Source organism: Papaver somniferum, chromosome 7 (genome assembly GCF_003573695.1).
Source record: "Papaver somniferum cultivar HN1 chromosome 7, ASM357369v1, whole genome shotgun sequence".
Lineage (NCBI taxonomy): Eukaryota > Viridiplantae > Streptophyta > Magnoliopsida > Ranunculales > Papaveraceae > Papaver > Papaver somniferum.
The window spans coordinates 28,453,034-28,472,384 of record NC_039364.1 but is presented as its reverse complement, the minus strand read 5'-3'; the positions used below and the strand labels follow the sequence as shown (position 1 = coordinate 28,472,384).

The following is a 19,351-nucleotide window of genomic DNA, read 5'->3' as shown; positions in this document are numbered from 1 at the left end:
TATCATCACAGTCAGACCGACTTTATAAAAAGATTCGAATATTACGGAACCGGCACAGATGCAAGCAGCCCAGTTGCACATGCCCAAAATACAATACACTAGTACCGTCATTATTTTTTTTACGTGTAAACTGGCGCACGCCCCTGCCCAAACCTGACCGGTCGGATTGGCCCCTGACTTCTTACCTGAGAGTCAGGCTTCTGGTCAATTGAACTAACCCAAAATGGTTATACACTAGTAGGTACAGTCAACCTCCCAAAATCTGCCAATTCAATTATAGAAGTGATTTTGTTTCTCAAAACATAAGTCAAACTCTAGAAACAAAAGAATTTCACAAAATGATTTTGTTTTTCCAAAAACTAAAATCGAATTTTTGAAGCAAAAAGATTCCACGAAATATTTATGCTTCTCCAAAAATAGAAGTCAAATTCTCGAAGCAAAAAGATTTCACAAAAAGTAAATTTTTTTGGAAAATTATTCAGAAACTTTGGTTTGTACTTTAAATTTTCATGCATCAGTATCAAAAAGTAACTTTTCAAAATGCAACCAAACAAGAAATTTTGTTCATTTTGTTCCCATTATGAACTCAACAAATATGAAAAACGAGCGGGCAAATCAACAACTTCATTGGTTTGTTGATTGCGGACCAACAAGAGCCAACAACTTTATTGGTTTTTTGACTACATCTCTGTTCCCCATCTACGGTTTCATTAGAGCCTACATCTCTGTTCCCCATCTACGGTCAGGGAATCCGGCTTAATTTGAGTTCCGATGGTGGAACTCTTGAAAAGGACCTCCACTAGAATATAGAGGTGTAATGGAATGTTCATTTTTGGTGAACCTGAGCACTGTGTATGAATTTTTACTTGGTAGACATTCAAATAGTTCTTTCAAAGTTCCATTGAAGTTTCTGGATTTGTTAGTTGAGATACACCAGCGGTGATAAATTTTATCAAGAGCGGCTTACTGGGGTTCCTGTAAATGTTGTGTTGCGTATGGACTCACAATTTTAAGCTTGGTAGTTAAAAAAGACTACTTTCTTTGTGCAAAGACAAAGAAGCGCAATTGAGCCGTTCTCACCACCGCATCATATCATTCATTTGCACATCTACAGAGTTCCTCTTAATCAACTTTAACAATACAAATTTCATTATATCTTCATCCAGACAAGCTGTCTGCTAATATACAATCAGCTCTATGAAAGCACATTCCATTTTCCTAGAGAGGGCTTGTACAGAAATAAAGTTCAGTTCAAGACCCCAAAACCATATCTTCTATGATCTCTAACATCATCTGTATCCTTATAACCCGAATATAACTGCAGTTAACTTATTGCATCCATTCAGAACTCGTAGTTCTACAGACTAGAATGTCTTCCATCTTCAGCGTGTCCCCTCCTAAACAGGATTACAGTTGCAAGACTAAGCCGAGGTTCAGCCATAAGTAAAAATTGTTGCAGAAAAAAGAACTCATATACATCATAGCTATCCGAGACGCAGAGGCTTTATATTTTTGAGCCCCAGGCTTTATTACCTCATTTTACAACATTAACTCATCCCCGGACTCCTTTTACTTGATTCACTGTGAAAGAATTTCAGGAAGTTGCAAAGATTGGCTCAGTTCACAAAAGATTACCTCACCCCATCAGCATGCGCAGTGAAACACCGAGTTGCTAAAACACTTTGTTTTGTTTGCAACTTTCCTTACAATACCCGCATCATTATGCGAGGCCCTAATAGGTACATACAACATTCTGTCCATCATGTTGATCTTTGGAGCCTCGAGGATTGCCTTTGGCAAAGACAACGCCCATTGCATAGACCAAATTGCAAGTGGCCTCATGTATATTAAAGAACGATAGTGACCATCCACAGTCCATCCTTCTGGCGTCTGGAACCAATACCTGCATGCAAGTCCCACAAAAGATCCACTTAAACAAGTTGCCCTGAAAAACTTTTGAAAAAAACAAAAATATTTATTTTTAAAAAATTAAATTTATCTTTATTTACTTTTGAAAAAAACAAGTTGCCCTGAAAAACTTTTGATTATTGCTTAATTAAAGACAATACACCTTGCACCTTCATTAAGAACTTCCTAACTACTTGAAGCTTCATTATCGAAGAAAACGGGTCCAGAAGGCAAGTGTCCCCACTATTGTGATTTTATTGTGTGTTAATGGTAAAAAGGACAACGTTACAGATGTGGGATCACTAGTCTACTTTAATCCTATCTCTACACTGTTCTTTTTGAACCAAATGACTCACTCATATCCAAGTTCAATGTGTTTCATACTTTACTCTTAACACTGATAACATTTTCTGCTATCAAAAATATTGACCGAAAGTTCGTCCATATTGACTAAATAAAATTGACTTCAACTCGGGTTTTAACTAAGTTTCGAGTCTCTAGATGGACTTCCTTTCAATGATGATGATCTACATGGCGAGGAAACATCCCCACTCACCAAACAGTAGCTGAATCTTCTTTATGTGCCAGAAGATCGCAGCGCTTGGTTAAATATCAGTTAATGTAACAATATTGAAATATACAGAACAGTGCAGATGAAAGGTGCCCTTACCCGAATCCGTCTTCTGACCAGCCTGAGGTGAAAATACCTTCGGCTGTAGTGAAGGCTTGTTCCTCCATTCCGCTAAGTATCATCGTAGCTGCAACACCATAAGTAACGCCAGTCCAAATTTCACGGGACTGCATGCACGACTCATCCACCTTCCCATTTGGGTGCATCCCATTTACAGCGCCCATTCTCCCTCCTCTCACTTTCATAACATTAAAATCAAATATTTTTTGAAGGGCACTCTTTATCTTATGATCATCAAACAGCGAAGGCAAGCCCGATGAAGCTACATACCACTGGCCTGCCAGTTGGTCAGCTTGTATAGATCTGCTATTGCTACTTGATCCACTATCATAGTTAAAATAAGAACCGTTCCATAGTTTTTCTTCAAAAGCCGATTTGGCCCTCGAGAACATGTTTTTGAATTTATCAGCAAATGGCTTGTCTCCAAGACGAAGAGCCATTGCAGCTGCAGCCTCGAGGGCAGCAAGCCATAAGCATCCACAATAAGCACTAATGCCATGAACAGTCCAAGCATCGTAAGTTTGATCAGGAAATCCATCATTCTCAATAAGACCATCACCGTCCTTATCAAACTGTTCCATGTATTCCATAGCAGCACAAACAGCTGGCCATACATCCACGGCAAATGACATATCCCCTGTCGCAGCAAAATCTCTATAAACTTGAAGCACAAATTTAGGGTTGAGGTCCTTCCATTTACTCGTGTCATGAATATTATATGCATTCATCTCATGCCATGGATCATGTGTACCAAGATCATGAGGAACTGCTCCTTTAACCTTACGAATTCCACAGTTACCATCTGCCAGAAACTTCACTTTTCTTCGATCCTCACTTAATACGGCCTTAGCAAAGTCTCGCTGAATACTTAACTCTATTTTGGGGAACAGAGCTAGAAGAGCATAAGATGCATAAAAATGCACATCATATGTACACCACATGACGTATTCAACTCCTTCTAAGTACAGAAACCTACCAACATCTTCGCTATCATCAGGCTTCTGATCTACAAGGGTACTGAGTTGCAAAGGATTGTGGCCTTCAGCGTTTTCCTCATCACTATTTTCCTGATCTAAATTTAGACCATTACCATTACCATTAGCATCTTCAAAACCATTTATGCAGCTCTCATGCTCAATAACCACATCCCCCTTGCTGTGCACTGTTGCTGCAGTCACTTCTATTTTGGTGGGTTCCTCAATTCTGGAATTATGCCCGTTCTGGCTCATAGTAGATTGGTTATCTCTGGCTGGTGAATGGCCATCTATAGAAAATGATAATCAGAAATCTGACCATGTAACATAGCAAATGCAAAATATAGAAGGGAATCTAATTTGGCGAATACTGAGACAAAAATCTAAGAAAAGAGTACACTTTTAAATCCAGATAACAATTGAAAACTATCTACTGATTCTTTTTGCGGAAAACCCATATAAAATCTACACAGACATAATTTGTGGTAACTAGACAATCCTTTTATAAGTTGTATCTGCACTTCAGGAGGAGGATTTTATTAACGGAAGAAAGACAACAGCAAAACCAAAAACAAGATGGAAGAAATAAAAGAAGGTAAGGAACATGTGTTCTTTAATTTTCTCATCTTGCAAAGTAATTGCACAAAAATAGTTGAGTAAAAAGAGCGCATACCAATCCAAATGGTCCCTCCCGATACCAGAAAATAAAGCTCGTTGAATAACGTGAATTTATACCTGCAACCAGAAAACACACACCAAACAAATGATGCAAAAATTAATCTCAATGTAAGGGAATAGCTGCAGTAGAAATGTAAAGTGGCACAATATGTGGTTAATAACCAAAATATCAGGACGAAAAATAATGGTTGGCGATTATTTCAACCATTCTTATTGAAAATGACGAACGACCTGTACTAGTTATTGTCTCCCGTTAAGCACAGTACACTTACCGAATTTTTCGTTTTCTTTTTTGGTATACAAAATTAAGCCTGTGAGCAATCAGTATGCAGGGAAAATAACTTGAAATCAAAGGAGAATGCAGGAGAACTGTTTTAATGTAGTGTTCTTTTTTTTTTTTTGTTTCTCTTATTTATGTTATCAGGACCTCGTTGAACCCTTAACACATAATCTTCTCGATATCCGCAGGTACTATGATGACACTCCAAGAAAAACAAAATAAAGCAGAACTGGCTTGACTTACCAATCTGGAAGACTGTCATCGCTTAGGATAGGATTCTGCCATTTCTCGATCTCTTCCTCCCACCACTTGTAATCTGAACAGCAATTTGGAAACATAAGGTTTGTGTATGTAGATATAACTAGGGACCTCCAAGTTATTTAATAACTTTGAAGCAGCTTTTACCACTAAAAGTACAAGCTATAAACAGGGACCATTCTCATAAAATATGAATAGGTCAGTAATCCAATAAGATTCATGCATTAAGTCAACGATTGATTTATACAAACTGGACTGGACTGTTTAAATAGAAATCATCCAAGGAAGACATACTCATCAATGAATCATGAACTATGTGAGCCGCTGATCTCTCAGAAGTGCCATAAAATTTTGTGTACCTCCTGCAACAACAGAAGCAGATAAGAAATTAACACTAAACAATTCCACCAATTTTAGCAACTTACAAATTACAAATATCATAATGTTACTAGTTTAATGACAGCAAATTAAGCCAATACATCTTCGGTTGAACAGTAGAAAATTACAATTGCAAACAAATGAGAGGCGAGGAGATACGAGAGGCGAAGAGATATCCAAGTAGGTGCACTTCTCACCAAATCTGTGGCCTTAAACATTTTGGTTCGTTGTTTAGATGTCATACAACCAATTACAAAACAAGGAAACTTTGTTACCTCAGCACGCTATTATATACTAAATTTAGAATCCGCGACAATCCCGAACACAAAAGAAAATAATGTCCAGAATGAAGGCACAAACCTACAGGATATCTGTGCAAAAGTTAATTACCTGTTATACGTATTTCCCTTGAGAAATTTTACTTTCGGGGATGACCACGCTAAAGAAAATGCTACGGTGCACTTCCCATGAGGTTCTACCCAAGCAGAGGCTGAAACTGCTGCACAGTGTGTCTCTCCCGGTAACGATGGAACGCTAGAGCCAGCATTGAAATTTCCGAGGTCAAAAGACCCATCCTTCAGATAAAAATAGCAATATTATCAGAAGTTTTCCAAATGAAGTTCAGCTCTGTAAAATGTGGCTGTGCCTCTAAACACAAAAAAAAAAAAAACAGAAGCAAAGACTGTTTTACTAACTGGAAATAGTGAGAGACAACTAAATATTCTCAAGCATGAGAAAGGTTGTTTTACTAACTGAGCTAAAAAAATTCTAATGGTTGCCCTCTCGTCTGACATGCAAGTGAACTGGTGCCAGTGAAAGACATAGTACGAAATTGTCCCATATCGCTTTTGGACTCCTATCCAGACCATATGTTAGCTTAGGAGGTTGATACATGGTTGAAATTGTCCCATATCGTCTAAAAGATAGTTCTTGTGCGTCAGACTTCCGATTTGATGAGCGTGAGGCCTTTAAACATTTTCCAATAAACATCATTGGGTGGTTAGACAAGGACACTACCAATATGCTTCAAGACCTCATGTTTTCTGTTCAGACAGCTGAATCGGAGGAAGCTCAGACCTGCCAGGTGATCATCTGAATGAACCTTTCAGGTAAATGCATGGTGAATTATATAAAATGGCTATAATACATTATATTTACAACTGATGCCAATTCTTTGGTTTTATAAAAACGGCAATGGAGTTCAACGGTTAATTCTTTTCTTTTGTTCCACTGGGAGCAGGGTGTTAAAATGAATCTACACCTAAACTCAACACTTGGTGGAGCTTAGACGTCTGAAGATGTTACAGTTGACTCTAATCATATCAAGCACCAGCATTTAGGAATAAATTCCAGTGAAGCAAATATTGCCAAATAGATTACCTCTGCCATTGTGTCCCATATGCTCTTAGCTGTGACGCGATTTTGGTCAGTCAATCCAAAGCACGGAGAAACAGTCACATTTACATTCTGAGTCTCACAAGCAGCTACCGCAAACGTCACAGGAGGGTTTCCTTTTGCAGTCCTGCAAATTTAACCACTTTTTAGAGCATTTACCATATATTCCCATACAATAATTGCAAATTCGGAAAGTATGAGCTCACTGAATCTAAATTATGGAGGAAGGAGAAGAAATCAATTTTGGAAGTGTAATGTAAGAAACTATCTTACAAGTGCCACAATTGGCATTTGACACTGGAAGCAACAAATTGATTGAAATGTTTCGCTGGTGTGAAGACGCCAAGATCACATGAAATGACCTAAAGAAAACAGTAACCAACTCCCAATACAGAAAAATAAAGGGTTGACAACTTACTTATGATGTAGAAGTACACCAGAAACTCCATCTTCACCTCTATAAACAAAAGAAACATAATTTGGTGTAAGCTGCAATGGTAAGATATTACAATTCTGTACAAGGGATTTACCATGTACTGACCTGAAAGGCTCATTCACATGACCACCTGATAAGTGTGAGTTTCCTCCGATTGAATTCTGTCAAACAGAACTCATTAGCTAGATTCACGAATGAAGCATAGTGAATATAGTGTCTGCTCAACATAAAGCAACGTTAATAGAAGTTTACTTACAGCCCAAGTAAAGAGAAGGCTCACTTTTGCTCTTTCTTTTCCAGTGTTAACCAACTACAACAGCAAATGATTTTTTTCAGATAAAGCCTGCGTAGAATTGTCAATACTAACATGTGTAATTGAGTCTAAGTGAACTACAACTGAGTAGTTTGTATCAGCTAGATCACACTAAGCACAACATATATTTAAGTAACAATAGCAACCCCGTATATGATCTAACAAGTTTGGAAACTCATTTTTCCCTAAGGGATATTAATTAGACAACTATGGAACACCATAAATGCTCAAAATTTCCAAAAAAAAAAAAAAAAAAAAAACAGTTTCAAATATCACTTTCATAAAAGACACCATGAGCAGAAACCAACTCATACTAGAGTGGGTATCTTGCCGACCTTCTAAGTGGGAGGTGAGGGGTTCAACCCTCCCACCTTCTCCCATATGGATAGGGTTGGCATCCCTAAGTCGTACACCCTTAGAGCCGGTAACCAAATTGGTTGGGTGCACATGTGGGGTGGAGTGTAAGGGGTCCAATGTAATTGCCAAAAAAAATAAAATAAAATAAGGAGCCATGTTTACACATTCAGAGTTTAAAACATACAGTGTAAACAAATACAGCACTTGGGAGACTGCTATCTTCATAATTATGGGGTATGAATGGCGATATCTGACGACAAGAGACCTTTAGATCTGGGTCTGGTTCACCTGTAATTGGAGTTCGTAGTTAGTACTTCTCCATGACGGTTCAAATGTTGAGCCAGCAAAGAAAGGTCAATGCAAAGAAACACATAGGAAAAAATAGCGCAAAGAAGATAAAAGAAAAGAAGTAGCATGTGATATACCATCATATATTGTCCACGCCCTTGGAAATACAGCATGGTAAGTGGAATGCTGACCACTCAAATTCCAGTTCCAAGATGATATACCTTGATCACCTAATTTACTAAACAGAAACAAAAAAAATACTCTTAAGGACATGCAGATATACGCTACGGTTGCATAACATGTGTACACCTTAAAACATGCAAGAGCTTCGGTTAACTTATTATATCTCAAATCAGAATCTGTAGACATCAATCTAACGTAAGCTGTTGGATTTTTCTGAAGGTTTCGTGCACGTCCTTGAAAGAAATGTCGTCAAGAAGTAGTGAAGTTCGTACCCTAAACCTTCATGTTGTCCAGGAGCTAAAACTGAAGAGAATTTTTTATTTCCACCATCTCGGGATATGAAAATCTGCATCAAGTAGAGGATGACCTATGTTATACGATATGGAATAGGATACTCCCTCGCTCTGTGGTACAATTCGATGAATTCAACCAATTAAACCAGAATGTTTAAAATCCGATGATTTCTCTTCTTTTAATGCACATTTTACCAGTTTTTCTTAACATACAGCATAAAAATGTCAAAAGACCTTATCGTTTACCAATCCAAAGGATATTCCACTCAACAGAAAAGGAATAAAGCAAAAAAAAAAAAAAATCGATAATATATTTGTACATATTTACCGAAAACTGATTCGCCATTACTGGAGAAGTTTCACATATACCAGGAACAATTTGCATGTGTCTGAATTCTCCTCTAAAACCTCTGGATATGCTACCACTTCTGTTGTAAAGGTAGCAAAGGCGGGGGTTAAATAAAGTAGAGATACAGCCAATCAAAAACTTTACAACCATAGTTAACATATTACACACCCCATCCCTCCAAGAGGAACCCCCTGTGACGCCGAAGGCTTACAACTTTCCCGAGTAAACGGATCAATTGGTGCTCTCTGCAAAACAGAGACCGGTAATGTTAAAACACTTACCTCAAAATGCAAAGACGTGGTTTCAAAAGTGAAACCTACAGAATCAATCATGAGTCATGGCAAACCAATAGGTGCTCACAGGAATCCCTAAGAAAGTGAGATATTTCCATTCATGAATATATATCCAGGACCCGAGAGATTACCCTTCCATGAGAAGCTTCTTCTCGTACATATGACCAAAGACGAACCCCCAACCGCATCTGAAATTCACAACAGCATTTACAAAATGCATAAATATGCATAATTTGTGCGTTTGCTACTGTAAACCAAGTAAAAAGAAGGAAAAAGAAGTTTCACCATCTTCAATGCCTCCATGAATGTGACACTGAACTCTTTCAGTATATTAGCATGGCTGTTTAATCTTCGTCTCCATGCCTGTCTTGGTGGGGCAGCACTGTCGAAGTCCAGCTATGAAAATGTAGCAGAAAGTATTAAGGGAGGTAGTTAAAACAGCCTAATAAGAATATGCTGATTGCACCAGAAAAGGTTATCCGGTGATGCAGAAAGTCAAGTTCAAGTGAGAAAGCCACTAGACAGATGTATCCACTGAGTGTACCAAAAAAAGTTATTAGGTGATGTAGAACGTCCAAGTCATGTGAGACAGACACTAGATACACAATAACAGTTGAACCTTCCACCAGCTTATATCAAGAATGTTTCACTTACTAAAGAAGATCATTGAAATTTTACCAATTCAAATTACACAGACATCAACTTGGCGAACTTAAGCTACATATAACTGGATCTACTCATGGATGAAGCTATTAGCTTGGAATTGGGGTGTGGCATCTGCCACATGAAAGTTAAAATCCTTGATTTGGTCCCCGTTTATTCCAGAGCTTATTCATATTCAATTGTGCTCCTACGAGTCAAGTGAACCAAGTGGTTCATACACATCCCTCTAGCATAAAGAAAAAGCTTAACCCCCAATTCTACCAAACAAAGGCTTTGCAACTAGGTTCTATCTGGAGTTCGTTAAGCTCATCCCTAAGATAATCCACATCAAAAGACGGCCTATAATGCAAAATGAGTCTTTTAATCCGGTTCCTTGTGGCATCATACATCCCTACAAATTAACCAACCCACAATGCAAATGGGTATGCCATATTATACACAAAAAGGCATACCCAGGAGTACACTTTTTGTGTCCATCCATCACTACATGATTAGAGGTTTTGGTAGGGTTTTAGCCTTTTAGGGTTTGTTTATATAAGAAATTTGCACAAACAACCATACCAAAACACACAGACACAGATCAAAACCATAGAATGAATGTAAAGAGGGAACTTACCAATTGCAAAGTAGCCCTGCTGATATACTCCTCGGATGGCCATGAATGTTTTCGACAATGGAATATGTTTCCACTTACCATGTCTATCATTATTCTCCCAATCAACCAAGATAATCAGTATAACCAGTCCAGGAGGAGAAGAATAGCGAAATTTGATTGAATCAACCACCCGGAAATTTGATTTAATCACTGAATTAAAATCATGGCACCACCAACTTGCAGTGAAAACAACAGATCAACAACCATGCTAATTGGCTTTCATTAATGTCGACAAATTAAACAACAACACACACATAACTTAAAAGCAATTACAAAATCGGAACTCAAAATTTATTTATTAAGTTTCGTTTACTTTTCCTCCCAATTCAAGTTATAAACCAAAATTTGAAAAAAAAATCGTCACAATTTTTGGAGCAGTGAAGAACTTAATAATCAGATTAAAACAACTTAAAAACAAAATCTGAGATTCAGTGTTAACAAAATTCTATCAAACAACAAGTTCGGTGGATCAAATCTAACCCTTTGGTGAAGATTGACACTGCTACTACTAAAATCTAAAGAACCGAAAAGTCAGGAAAATACAGCAGAAATCAGGAATTAGTTTGATTTTTGCGGAAAAAAAAAATGAGAAAAAAGATCTTCGAAAGCGGAGCCTTTGCGTATGTGGGTGTGCGTGGCATCACAGGGATTTGGGTTGCTGCACCTGCATGTACAAATTCCTCTGAATAATGCTGGTGGAGCGGTGACAGCTGTTGATGTATTATTCGTTTTGGATTGAGTTTGGATCATCAAGTGAATAGTGTTTTAGAGAGAAAGTGGAATAGGAATAGGGAAAGCACTCGTATTCTGTTCCGGCTATTCCTATCTGGAGAAGTCGTCATTGTCGGCTGTTTTTTAATTCTTGGTCGACTTCTGCTACATTTACTATTGTTGGGGCTACCGGAATCCGTACGAGATTCGTATCTTTTGACGTGCGGCCTCATGTTTTTTTAACATGTCGTACGCACCATTTGATTTTGTGGGGATGTGAAATGGTCCACAACTCTTTTTTAAGTTTTACTTTTGGTAGTTGAAAATGTTATTGTATAAGAAGGTCAAGTTGGGTGCATCCAGGAGTTCATTATATATAGATTAAGGTACTCCAAATAGGTATCCCGTGTTTAGTAATCCTTACTTTTGTTAGCTATATGCCGGTTGATGGAGGCAAGCGGTGGAGCCAGAAAATACAGCCAAAGGTTTTTCAACTAAATGCCAATACTTAAAGAGTAGTTTATACGGAATGAACAAAATTGGAGTTTGTTCATTTTGCTCCCACTATGAAATGAACAAACATGAATAATGGATGTTCAAATCAACAAGTCTGATGTTTTGAACATTGAGTCAGAACATACAGCGCGCGTCTATGGTAAGGACGGACGATATTGCTACGAACGCGCGACCATGCCAAAAACGCCAGCGATTTTGTCATTGACGCCCGCGTCTCTTGGTTTAACGTCAAGTACAATCCCTCATTATTTTACTACTTTTTAATCTTATTTTATCTCACTTTATCCTATTTTATCTCACTTCATCATATTTTATCTCACTTCATCCTATTTTATCTGACTTCAATATTTTATTTTATTTTTCATCTTTATCCTACAAAATATTTTATAATAAAAAGAAATACTAGTGGGGCCCTAGAAAACCAAATCTTTTCATTTTTCCCTGCTTTACCATAGTGGAGAAACCCGTTTGACCATCCACGTGGCTCAACAAAATTTTGAGTTTGAACATTACCATAGGAACTGCTCTAATGGCCTGAGCACTGAATGCATAATAAAATCAGGGGTATTTACAGTAGAAACTCTTTTAATTAATACTCGATTATTTAATAAACTCTCTTAAATAATATTTTTAACCGGTTCTGAATCGGAGACAACGTGCCAAATTAATAATTCGCTAAAATTATAAAATAATATATATTTGATTATCTATGAAATACAAATTAATAATTCATTATATATATTCAATATATTAACCTGGCTTGATTGGTATACCCAGATTAATTGGGGTATACCCAATTTTAAGTGGACTCTTTTTAAGGGCTAATGGTGAGTCCTAATAGGTGAAGTTACAAAACTACCCTTGCCTTTTATAATTCTTATTACCCTAAATCGGTTTTCATTTTTTCCATTTCATCTTCTTCTTTTCTTCTTCTCCTCCACCTCTACCTTACCAGTTCTTCCTCCCTCACCATTGAAAACTCGTCGTAATCGTCGATTCGAAAATTCCGATTAATCTTCAAACATGGATCCGCTGCGGCCTAGGGCTAGTCATATGAAAAACACAAATAGAAAACCCAATCAATATAACCCCTGGAATTGCAAAATTAGTTCAACAAAAAGAGAAGAAAAAGAGGTTGAAGAAGAAGAAATCGAAGCCGCTCAAACCGAAGAAATGACGCGATTGAGAAAGTAAGAGCCTACTTAAACTCACTCTAGTACTTCAATTTCATATTTGCATGCCAAATTAGGTCAGAAAAATCGAATTTGTGTATTTTCAGTTATTTAGCCGGTAAGGTGTTTGTTCCACGACCTTGCCGACTTTTCATGTTTAGGGTTAGTCGGCAAGCTCTTAGGTTGAAGATCTTGCCGGCTGTTTAGTATCTGTAACTGCTTTTACAGGGTCGGCAAGTTATTCAACCTAGGAGCTTGCCGGCGATAGTTTTTTTCGTCGGTGGGTTATAATTTTTTACCATGCCGGCTGTATTTCAAAGTTTTGTGTCTCCTGATGCCTTAAAGTTATTTGAGTTGTTATGAGCCGGCAGGTTATTTGAGTAAGACCCTGCCGACTTAGCCAGCATGTATTTTAGATATAGACCCTTCCGACCATTGTTCCGCCGGCTTGATTATATTTGTCGACCCTGCCGACTATTGATTTTTTTCTTAATTTTGTTGTTCAGGTTGGCAAAGGTAAAGAAGAAAACTGTTACTCCTCCTTCAAGACCTCCTCGCTTTGGTGACAAACTTTTGACTACAGCACATCGAAGGGCATTAGTTGATCCGGGAACGCTAAAGATCCGTGAACGAAATGATTCTCAATCACCACCGGAACCAAATGATTCAGATTAAACTCCAGATGAAGACCAAGGGAGTCCATATGGTAGAAGAGATGATGATGATGATGTTGAAAGAACTCCGGCTGCTGGAGGAGGCAACAATGATGATGATGATGGTGATCAGGACAAGCCACCTGTTGGAGGAGGTAATGCTGATGATGGTAATGGAGATGAAAATAAGGATACAAAAGATGAAATTGTTGAAGAGGAAGAGAAGAAGAAGGTGGAGATAATCAACAAACTCAAGCTAATGATCAACGAACCCAAGATGCAACTACAAGTGAAACCGTAAAGAAGAAGAGGGTTATCACTAAACCAGCTAATTCCCACATGCCTCCCCCTTACTTGAAGGTTAAACTGAAACCAGGTGAGCCTCTAAAGGGGACCCCAGAAGATGGTGGAGATGTTCTTTTTGGATACAAAGACTCATGGGCGTGTGAAATCCAAAATATTGTCGTAAGTAATCTCAATCCGTCTTTGTTTTTTTATTTAAGTGTATCTATCTTAAATTTGCTTCAAGTGTTTTTATTTCTTTTCATTTTGTATTTTTGGTAGTTAGGATCACAAGCATGTCATCCGTCTCTTGAGGTGCCAAGCTTCATGTTCAGTGATTAAGAAATGGCCACTTAACAAGGAATGTGACGAGGTGCAAGCGATTGTCAAGAACTCCGGGTTGTGGCCTGCGGTGGAGAGTTCGATTGTTGAGTATGATAGAATCACCGTATCTGCATTCTGTGAGAGGTTCTACGGAGAGACTGATACAATGTTATTCCCATTCGGTGAAATGGCGGTAACTCCCTGATAGACACATTTATATGTCTGATTTGTCTCATATCTATATATTTCTGGTGCTCAATTTTGTATTTATTTTGTGTTTTTAAGTCTTTGTAGGTGTTTTTGGAGAAATAAGCTTTTGTGGAGAAAGTTGCTCGAAAAGTGGCATTTGAACCTCCGGAGGCACCCAGAAGATGTACTACAAGCACCCCGGAAGTATGTTGGAGACATCCCAAAAAAGTTGATAAAGGCACCAGAGGAACCTGCTATTCAGACTCCCAGTAACGGATAAGGGGCACCTAAATTACTAAGGGGCACTCAATTACTATCGTCACCCCAGCGGATTTGATAATGGTTTTCCATCTTCAACAATTTGAATTTGCGTTTTGGCGGGAAAATTTGGGTTTCACGGACCAGAATTAGGGTTTGAGATTTCGATGAGATTTAGTGAGACTAAAGGGCTGAAATTTATTGGGAATAGTCTTTTGGGCCTAACAGGGTTGGTGGTGTTGTTAGATTCAATTAGAATCGATCAGAACGTGTGTTTGAAGCAAATCAATGATTGAAAAATACTCGGAAATGATGGAAAAATACTCGGCTATTCTCTGAGTTATAATTGGGAAGATTTTGGTAGGGTTTCTCGTTAGAATTAATTGAGAATATCCTGTTAAGACAGAACAGGGATGGTAATGTATGAGGATTCGATCAAAAAGGAAGAGAAAGTACGTGGAAGACCAAAACATAGGTGGAGTATTCTCGGGTTCTCCTCCCCTGTCACGGTATTACGGTTGATTTGGGAAAGTTAGCGTGTGTTAACAAAATGTTTGACTCACACTATGACGAGAATCAGTGTGTTGGATAGTGTTGAGTTGCTGTGAGGAGATAAAACAGGGAAGTTATTCCCGTAATATTGCAGAGAAGGAAAGAAAATCATCTCGAGTTATCGAAGGAGATTCGAAGGCCCTGTTGAGTATAAAATAGGTGCTCAGACACCAAAGAAGGAGGACGGAGAGTCTGAGAGAAAGTAGAGAGCTAGAAACACCAAATCAGAGTTTGCAAAAACTCTGTTGTTGCTGCTGTGAAGAAGAACTCGAAGAACATAGCACGTCCATAACAGTCGCAAAAGCTGTCGTTTAATAACCACGGAAGCGTTGTATCGTTTATTATTTCGTTGCAATAGGTCCTCTGCTGCTGAACTGTTGCAACTGCATAGTGGCTAAAAATCATTGTAAGCTATTTATAATCTTTTTTAATACAATGAATAATCCAAGTTTCTCCATTTTTCTTCATATGAGTAGTTAAATTAATTTCTAGGGTTGAGGAGAAAACTATTTTTTTATGTGTAATTTTTAGTATTTATTTTCTTTAATTATTACTCTCTAATAAGTTTTAATTGATTAGAATTTTTCTCTTCTTTATATGCTTCAGAATAATTATTTTGGGTAGTTTTAATCTACCGATATTTTATAAGCGAAGGAAAAATAGGCTTTAAAATAACGACAAAAGTCATAGAAAAAGAGTTTCAACGATTTATCCTCCGAGGCATGAGATTGGTTTTGAAATTGCCTTGATTAGTTTTGAGAGTACATTAGAGAAATTAATTATTGAATTTACAAACATCAAAAGTAGTGGAATCCGACACCCTAGTTCTCCCTCTCTTTGGCCAATACAATTAGTATTTCTCTAGTATTTCCTTAATTAATATAGAACCAAACCTTTTCAAAGTCCGAGTAATAAATCTCTTCTTACCACTGTTAAAAATGCATCACTCCCGATGATGCTCATCAAATTATATGCCTCGAGGTTGAGGGAAAATCATGCAGTGATGGCTACGTTGATGATATTTCTTGGGACAAGATCTTCGAATTGACCAAAGATTTGTTCAGTTGGAATCAGGTTGAGACGGAGTCTATGCTTGTGATGAAGGATGGTTATCTAAGCAAGAAGTTTAATCTGAAGAAGTTGAGGGACACATTTTCTGGAACCAAGGAAATCTATGATAAGAAAGGAAGGGTGGACTTGGTGCGAATCAATGCTACCGCGTCAACTTATTTGTTATATGTCCTGGGAAAATGTATCTTCCCCGACAGTTCCGGAAGCTTGGTCGACTGCAAGTATATTCAACTATTGCATCCCTTAGATTAGATGCATCAGTATTCTTGGGATACTGCGGTGGTCGCCTTCTTAAACAATGAGTTGAAAAAGGCTTCAAGGGCACTCACTGCGCAAGTCAACATAAATTTATGTCTCTTCCAGGTAATTTTATTGTCTAAATCATTTATATTTGCAAAATTCTCGTAATGTAAGATTCTTACTGAACTTTGTGTTTGCATAGGTTTGGATATATTAGCACTTCCCTACTTTAATGAAAGCCAACCCCTACGTCAAAGTGAATGAGAAGCTTGCGATTGATAAGCCAAGAGGACAGAAATACAGTTTTAAGGGTACTCAGGATAAGGATATGCCGCAGCAGCTTATCAAAATTCGAATCGCCTTGGACAAATTGATTGCGGATGAGGTAATATTTGATCCGTATCGAGTTGCTATAAATGAAGGTTTAATCCAAAGGAGAGATGAAGTTGTATTCTACTACGGTCCCTTGTTGTACCCCCATGGATTTTCAATGTACGATCCAAATCGGGTAAGGCGAAAAGTGGGTAACGTCCAAGAAGAATCCTATCCCGGTGATAAACCGTTCTTTAAAGTGGTAAGGAATGACTGCATCACATCCCAAAAAAATATTAGTGTCCATTAAGCTCCAGCGCCAGGTACATTTCATTGGAGGGAAAGACAAAAAAAAAACATAAAATCGATACGAGTCTCTTGGAAGAGGTGACCGAAGGTCATGAATCTCATGAGAATTACATGTCATGGTACTTGGCTTTTGCTCGTCCTACTATGATTAGGGAACAAACTGCTGAACAAGTGGCTCGTAAGAGGAAGATGGTAGCGAAAGACCCAGCAACAAGTCTTAAATTCTTTGTAAGTATTTTAGAGTTGATCTTACTGTTTTAAAATTACGTTATCGAATCATTCTATTAATTGTTTGTTGTTTAATTTAAAATAGAATGAGCATTTGAAGACCCTTGTGAAGGTGATGTGTTGCGCGAGAGAAAGAGGAGAGCCTTTGTCGAAGAGCAAACCAAGCACATTGACTATGCTGGCAATGTTGACAATGAGGATGCCACCGAATTGTTCCAGCAAGATAATGCTGAAGTAAAGAGGGACGAACAAGCCAAGAGGGAAGCACAAGCCAAGATGAATGCTGACAAAAAGAAGACTTGTTCCCATGGTGGTGGTAGTGATGGTGGTGGTGGTCGTGAAAATGCTAAACGGGTCCGTGGTCGTGGTGGTGAATGAATGCATTCCTAGTTTATTTCTTTATGTTGTGGTAGACAAATGTTAAGGTTAATGGTTGGACAAATGTCTTTTTTAAGGTTTATGGGACAAAAAATGTTGGATTTCTATTTGTTGAATGAATGGTTTGTTTAGCTATGTAAAGTTTCAATAATTACACCGGCAGGGTTTTGTTAAATTACATTGCCGACTAAACCAGGGTCAGCTAGGTTGTGAACTACCAGACTGCCGACCCTGACAGCAGAAGAAGAAATTTACCAGGGTCGGCAAGGTAAGAAAATACATACCTTTCCGGCTATTTAATGGCCGGAAACATGATGAACAAATTTCGTGCCGACTGAAAAGAGCAGAAAATGACCTTCTCATGTGTTACAAAAATTATAAAGTCGACAGGGTAAGAAAATTACAACCCTTCGACTATAAGTTAGTCGGAAATGTATTAAACAAGTAGCTTGCCGGCGGTATGCAGCTGAAAATGACTTCTCTTGTGTTAAAAAAATCATAAAATCGGCAGGGTAAGAAAATTACTACCCTACCGACTATGTGTTGGTCGGCATTGTATTAAACAAATACCTTGCCGGGGTATGCAGCTGAATATGACGTCTCCTGTGTTTGAAAATTGTTATAGCCGGCAGGGTAAGAAAATTACGACCCTTCCGATGGTGTTTAGTCGGCATATTTTGGAAATAAAAACCCAGCCGACGGTTTCAAAATTCAAATTTTTACAAGTACAACTGCATTGATTGACTACCATAACAGCCAAATTTGGGCATTATCCTATAAATACACTAGTTCTATGTACAAAACAACACAAACCTATTTGCATATACTCTCCAAAGTTCATATCATCATATACTCCATATAACTCTCCCAATACCTCTACAAACAACAATGGCATCATTTGATTCAAATGAAGATTTGGCAATCACCAAAGCTTGGTACGCGGAAACTCGAGCTAGAAGGCAGTCCTCCGTAAGGGTGGATGTCGTAACCTTTTGGGCTAGGGTATACAACAAATATAGGCAAGAGTTTGGGAATCCTAATGGAAGAAGTGTTCAACAAATTCATGATAGACACCTAGTCATCGAAAATGCGATACTTGCTTATTTAGCTATCCAAAAACCGATTTTCAACGCCACCCACTTTAACTTGTCCATTGAACAATTTGTAAGTATTTTTGTGGTTTATTTTACGTAATCCAAGTTGTTTGATCTTCCAACTTAAACTGCACTAACAAATTAAGTTTGTGTTTGTGTTTTTGTAGCATGAAGTCGTCAACGCGCGCTACTTGGAGGAAAAGGGGGAAGCATTCACATTCGATGCAAGCTATCAATTCATGGTATCCAAAATCCAGGAGTATGCCCCGGAGATGATGGAGGGTGTATCGTCGTCGGATTCCTCGGACGAAGATTGATGGCTTTAGAAGTTTTTGTTTAGGTTTTGTGGTTAGATCTCTATGTAAACCCTCACGAGACTACACCTCGTCTACTAGGGTCGCCTAGGGGTTCAAAGGCTTGATGCACATGCTAAGTGCATTCGTTATTCCGTCGACAAGGATTTAGATTTAATGTTTCAATCAATGTAGTAACAAAAATTTCATGAATAAAGTGAATTAAATCTTCCCATATTTTGTTTTCAGTTTAAAGGTCGGCAAGGTTACAATGTCGACTATTGGACCGCCGACAATGTTAGAGAATTTAGAGAATTTATTGTCTGCCGACTTTTCTTTAGCCGGCAAGGTAAGAAATATCTATGTACTGACTATAA

At 38.1% G+C, this 19,351-nt stretch overlaps 1 protein-coding gene across 2 annotated transcripts; it reads right to left on the bottom strand.

The window, feature by feature from the left end:
• Positions 1–1,057: 1,057 nt before the first annotated feature.
• Positions 1,058–11,159, bottom strand: LOC113296812 (non-lysosomal glucosylceramidase-like). 2 transcript variants are annotated; one of them, XM_026545160.1, is made up of 18 exons: positions 10,354–11,159; positions 9,360–9,470; positions 9,206–9,262; positions 8,950–9,026; positions 8,761–8,860; positions 8,412–8,485; positions 8,094–8,194; positions 7,853–7,956; positions 7,255–7,308; positions 7,104–7,159; positions 6,981–7,019; positions 6,548–6,689; positions 5,558–5,742; positions 5,084–5,151; positions 4,775–4,847; positions 4,247–4,308; positions 2,579–3,863; positions 1,058–1,903 (listed from the first exon to the last, which is right to left on the bottom strand). In XM_026545160.1, exons 1-18 carry the CDS (start codon positions 10,441–10,443, stop codon positions 1,645–1,647), a joined length of 2,937 nt encoding a protein of 978 aa, XP_026400945.1. In that variant the 5' UTR covers positions 10,444–11,159; the 3' UTR covers positions 1,058–1,644. The 2 variants fall into 2 exon arrangements, with proteins under 2 accessions (XP_026400945.1, XP_026400946.1); XM_026545161.1 differs by lacking the exons at positions 9,360–9,470; positions 10,354–11,159 and having other exon boundaries at positions 1,584–1,903; positions 9,142–9,210.
• Between the last annotated feature and the right edge of the window lie 8,192 nt (positions 11,160–19,351).

Coding starts and splice junctions, on each gene's coding strand:
- LOC113296812 (XM_026545160.1), bottom strand. CDS start 10,443: ATGATAGACATGGTAAGTGGAAACATATTCCATTGTCGAAAACATTCA. Junction 8,486..8,760: donor TAATGGCGAATCAGTTTTCG/GTAAATATGTAC, acceptor TACTTGATGCAG/ATTTTCATATCCCGAGATGG. Junction 7,160..7,254: donor GCCTTCTCTTTACTTGGGCT/GTAAGTAAACTT, acceptor TCTGTTTGACAG/AATTCAATCGGAGGAAACTC.